Genomic DNA, 4836 nt, shown 5'->3' on the forward strand with positions numbered 1-4836 from the left:
AACATCCTTTTCACCAGCTTGTATGAGTGCGAGTGTGTGTCCTTGCATGTGTTGGTTGGAGAGTGAACACGTGTGATTGCATATGAGTGTATGTGCTGTGTGTGTGTTTGTGTGTGTGTGGTCCTCAATGTGTTGGCATTACACGGAAACGCAGACACACACTCACACACACTCACATTTGGATGTGAGGGCTACATGCCTGGAGGGTGGCTGTGTTAATGGCTCACCTGGCATCACTGCCACCTCCCACCAGAGGCTGTGAGCCTGGCACGGGCACAGTGGGCACAGAGAGAGGAGCCGCCTCGCTCCAGCTGCTGCCCAGGTGACAGAGGCTGCCTGGGGGAAGGAAGGGAGGGGGGGGGACTAGGAGAGGATGGAGGGATGGATTGAAGAGAAAAAGAGGGATCGAGGGGAGGTTGAAGAGAAATAGAGGGATGGAGGGGAGGGGAGGATGGAGGGGAGTGGAGTGAGGGATGGAAGGGTGAAGAGAAGGAAAGGAGGAAGGGAGGATAAGGACAGTGACTAGGGAAGCATGTAGGATGGAGGGATGAAAGGATGAAGAGAAGGAAGGGAGAATAAGGACAGTGACTAGGGAAGAGTGGAGGATAGAGGGATGAAAGGGTGAAGGGAGGATAAGGACAGTGACTAGGAAGCATGTAGGATAGAGGGATGAAAGGGTGAAGAGAAGGAAGGGAGGAAGGGAGGATAAGGACAGTGACTAGGGAAGCATGTAGATGAAGGGATGGAATGAACAGTGGAGGAGAGGATAGGGAGTAGCAGGTATTACCTCTCTCTCCCTCCCCAGGGAGGCAGCATTATGGCCATATCACTAAGAACCCAGGATGAGAGGACAAGGTGGGGTACAGGAATGGTGGGTGTCCTGCCAGCTGGATGAGAGGACATGGTGGGGTACAGGGGAATGGTGTGGGTGTCCTGGCCTGCTGGATGAGAGGACAGCAGTGGGGCAGCAGGGACTGGGGGTGTCCTGCCTGCTGGATGAGAGGACATGGGGGGTACAGGGGACTGTCCTGCCTGCTGGATGAGAGGACATGGTGGGGTACAGGGGACTGGTGGGTGTCCTGCTGCTGGATGAGGACATGGTGGGGTACAGGGGACTGGTGGGTGTCCTGCTGGATGAGGACATGGTGGGGTACAGGGACTGGTGGGTCCTGCCTGCTGGATGAGAGGACATGGTGGGGTACAGGGGACTGGTGGGTGTCCTGCCTGCTGGATGAGAGGACATGGTGGGGTACAGGGGAATGGTGGGTGTCCTGCCTGCTGGATGAGGAGGACATGGTGGGGTACAGGGGACTGGTGGGTGTCCTGCCTGCTGGATGAGAGGACATGGTGGGGTACAGGGGACTGGTGGGTGTCCTGCCTGCTGGATGAGAGGACATGGTGGGGTACAGGGGACTGGTGGGTGTCCCCTGCTGGATGAGAGGACATGGTGGGGTACAGGGGAATGGTGGGTGTCCTGCCTGCTGGATGAGGACATGGTGGGGTACAGGGGACTGGTGGGTGTCCTGCCTGCTGGATGAGAGGACATGGTGGGGGTACAGGGGACTGGTGGGTGTCCTGCCTGCTGGATGAGAGGACACAGGGGTACAGGGGAATGGTGGGTGTCCTGTGGATGAGAGGACATGGTGGGGTACAGGGGACTGGTGGGTGTCCTGCCTGCTGGATGAGAGGACATGGTGTCACATGGTGGGTGTCCTGCCTGCTGGATGAGAGGACATGGTGGGGTACATGGACTGGAATTACCCAAGGATGACAGCATATGAGAGCAGTGTCACATGCTAACACATGGACTTGCACGAATGCACGTGGCCGATGTGAAATGGCTAGCCCGCGGTGGTGCGCGGCTTACTAGTGTTTTTGTGTCGCGATGGGTAACGATGCTTCGTGAGTGACTGTGGTTGATGTGTGCAGATGGTCCCTTGTTCGAGCCCAGGTTGGGGTGAGGAGAGGGACGGAAGCTATACGGATACACTCACACACACACATGCATGCACATACTGGCAGCATACACACGTTTGCTCACTCGCACAAAAAACACACACACATTACTACTCATGACATTTTATTATCCGGCAATAACATATGGACGCCTTCATCTCTGTGCAAAAGTCCCAATTAGTAGCCTCCAGTGTTAATAATGTATAAATAGCATAGCTATCTATCTGTATTTTAAACTGGCACTAGTAATCGATTGTAAGACTGCGTTCTATTTTCTGTGCTCTTGTAAACCCAACCGCCTGCTGTAAAACAGAACACAGCCGTATAAAGCTGTGTTCACTGGTGATACATTAAAACGCAGCATCTATCCTTGTGCACACTGAGCCAGCGTCTCTCTCTCTCTCTCCTCTCCCTCATCTAATCTCGCTCTTCCACATCCTCCCTCTCCCCCCGCTCTCATAGTATCTCAGTCTTCCTCATCCTAACTGTCTTTTTCCCCTTCTCTCACCCCCCCGCCTCACTCTCTCTCTCCCTCTACCCCTGCTCCCTCCTCCTCTCCATCCCTTTCTCACTGAGCCACCATCGCACAGCACTTGGCCGTCAGCCACGGCCGGCTATACACCCAACATCTGGGTCTGGCTGTTCTCTGGAGCGGCTGCCAGAAGAGCCCTAGGTTTAAAGAGACAAACCCCAGCTGAGTCTGCCTGGTCTCTGCGGTTCAGATCTGTTTGAATGTCAAATCCGCTCGGTGCCAAACTTGCCTTGTTGTCCATTGCATATTATGTACCACGGAATAAAACGCTCCGATGTATACATAAGTATGTAATAGCCAGAAGAAGGCCATATATGGAGATTTATTATGTGACATACTGTACAATGGGACATTGTTTGTGGCTGGTCAACAGGTTGTTTGTTTGTCGAATGCACAAGTGGTATTTGCATTTGAAAGAGTGGTAGGTAGGCTGGCAACAGGCGTGTTGCCCGCTGGAGCATATTATATATACAGTGGGGCAAAAAGTAAGGCAAAGGGGGCTACTTTGAAGAATCTGAAATATAAAATATCTTTATTTGTTTAACACTTTTTTAGTTACCACATGACCCCATATGTGTTATTTCATGGTTTTGATGTCTTCACTATTATTCTACAATGTAGAGAATAGTCTAAAAAAAAAAGAAGCCTCTTGAGATGAGCAGGTGTTCTAAAACTTTGGACCGTGGTGTTATATGTATATATTTACATGTATACGTTTATGGATACAGTACACGTAGATATTTTATGTGTAGATTGTCTGTGAGAGAATCCATGTCATTGAGATACATTATGGGTGGAAGGTCTAGAAGATTTAGAGATTTCAGAGGAAGCTGAACAGATGATACCAACATCACATAATATACTAACAGTATGGCCTTACATTAGGAGGTGAGTGGTTGTTTTCTAGTTTGGACATCTAAGACCCTAGTACACTAAACGGGCACTAAGCTACGTCATGATCTTCACTAATAGTCAAGATCAGATCGAAAGTATCAAGGAAAACACCGACTGCCGGACAACAGTTTAACTGCCTGTCGCCACCCCTTTTAAACGTCCAATAAAATATTCATTGTGTGATGTTTGCACACCCCTGCTCCCTGGCCCACGCCGTCATCACGGCCCCTGCTCCCCTGGTCCACGGCGTCAAGCACGGCCCCTGCTCCCTGGTCCACGCCGTCAACACGCCCCTGCTCCCCCTGGCCCACGCCGTCAACACGGCCCCTGCTCCCCTGGCCCACGCCGTCGAACACGGCCCCTGCTCTCCTGGCCCACGCCGGCCAACACGGCCCCTGCTCCCCTGGTCCACGCTCGTCAACACGGCCCCTGCCCTGGCCCACGCCGTCAACACGGCCCCTGCTCCTGGCCCACGCAGTCAACACGGCCCCTGGCCCCCTGGCCCACGCCGTCAACACGGTCCCTGCTGGCTGGCCCACGCCGTCAAAACGGCCCTGCTCCCCTGGCCCACGCCGTCAACACGGCCCCTGCTCCCCTGGCCCACGCCGTCAACACGGCCCCTGCTCCCCTGGCCCACGCCGTCAACGACGCTTGCCTTCTGGAGCATGTTCTTGTCACGTTTTGAGGAAGCGGTGGCGGCTGGCATGAAGCCCCATAACAGTTAAAGCCTGGATACAGTGATTAAAGCGAGGCTGCATCTGACGCTAGTAAAGGCGCCATGCACGTTGCCGATGCTGTACTGATGCTGGGAAGAGGATGTTCAGTATGGGCTTCAGTATGGGCTGGGTAGGGGATGTTCAGTATGGGCTGGGTAGGGGATGTTCAGTATGGGCTGGGTAGGGGATGTTCAGTATGGGCTTCAGTATGGGCTGGGTAGGGGATGTTCAGTATGGGCTGGGTAGAGGATGTTCAGTATGGGCTGGGTAGGGGATGTTCAGTATGGGCTGGGTAGAGGATGTTCAGTATGGGCTGGGTAGAGGATGTTCAGTATGGGCTGGGTAGGGGATGTTCAGTATGGGCTGGGTAGAGGATGTTCAGTATGGGCTTCAGTATGGGCTGGGTAGGGATGTTCAGTATGGGCTGGGTAGGGGATGTTCAGTATGGGCTGGGTAGGGATGTTCAGTATGGGCTTCCAGTATGGGCTAGGGGATGTTCAGCAGGCTGGGTAGGGGATGTTCAGTATGGGCTGGGTAGGGGGATGTTCAGTATGGGCTTCAGTATGGGCTGGTGTAAGGGATGTTTACTATGCAGAAGCCTAGGTGTGTTCACTCTGTAAGGATGAGACCAAACTGTGCAGCCAATGGTTGAACTGATACAATGAGAATGATATATATAGGAAATGAATCACTGTGGCATGAAGGAGAAGAACCAAACTGACATCAACTGATTAAAGG

At 53.1% G+C, this 4836-nt stretch overlaps 2 protein-coding genes across 2 annotated transcripts; one reads left to right on the forward strand and one right to left on the reverse strand.

Annotated features, from left to right (window-relative positions):
- Window positions 1-227: 227 nt before the first annotated feature.
- On the reverse strand, window positions 228-1777 carry LOC135537252 (uncharacterized; the record flags this gene model as incomplete). The annotated part of the gene is made up of 3 exons (XM_064963437.1): window positions 1762-1777; window positions 914-1582; window positions 228-336 (listed from the first exon to the last, which is right to left on the reverse strand). Coding segments are annotated over exons 1-3 (794 nt in total), but the record flags the coding sequence as incomplete, so codon positions are not given.
- A 1787-nt stretch (window positions 1778-3564) lies between these two features.
- On the forward strand, window positions 3565-4107 carry LOC135537253 (uncharacterized). The gene has a single exon (XM_064963438.1). The coding sequence runs from the start codon at window positions 3565-3567 to the stop codon at window positions 4105-4107; it is 543 nt and encodes a 180-aa protein (XP_064819510.1).
- Window positions 4108-4836: the final 729 nt, after the last annotated feature.

Source organism: Oncorhynchus masou, unplaced genomic scaffold (genome assembly GCF_036934945.1).
Source record: "Oncorhynchus masou masou isolate Uvic2021 unplaced genomic scaffold, UVic_Omas_1.1 unplaced_scaffold_7328, whole genome shotgun sequence".
Taxonomy (NCBI): domain Eukaryota; kingdom Metazoa; phylum Chordata; class Actinopteri; order Salmoniformes; family Salmonidae; genus Oncorhynchus; species Oncorhynchus masou.

What these genes read in the sequence shown, in the direction of transcription:
- LOC135537253 (XM_064963438.1), top strand. Translation starts at nt 3,565, where the DNA reads ATGTTTGCACACCCCTGCTCCCTGGCCCACGCCGTCATCACGGCCCCT.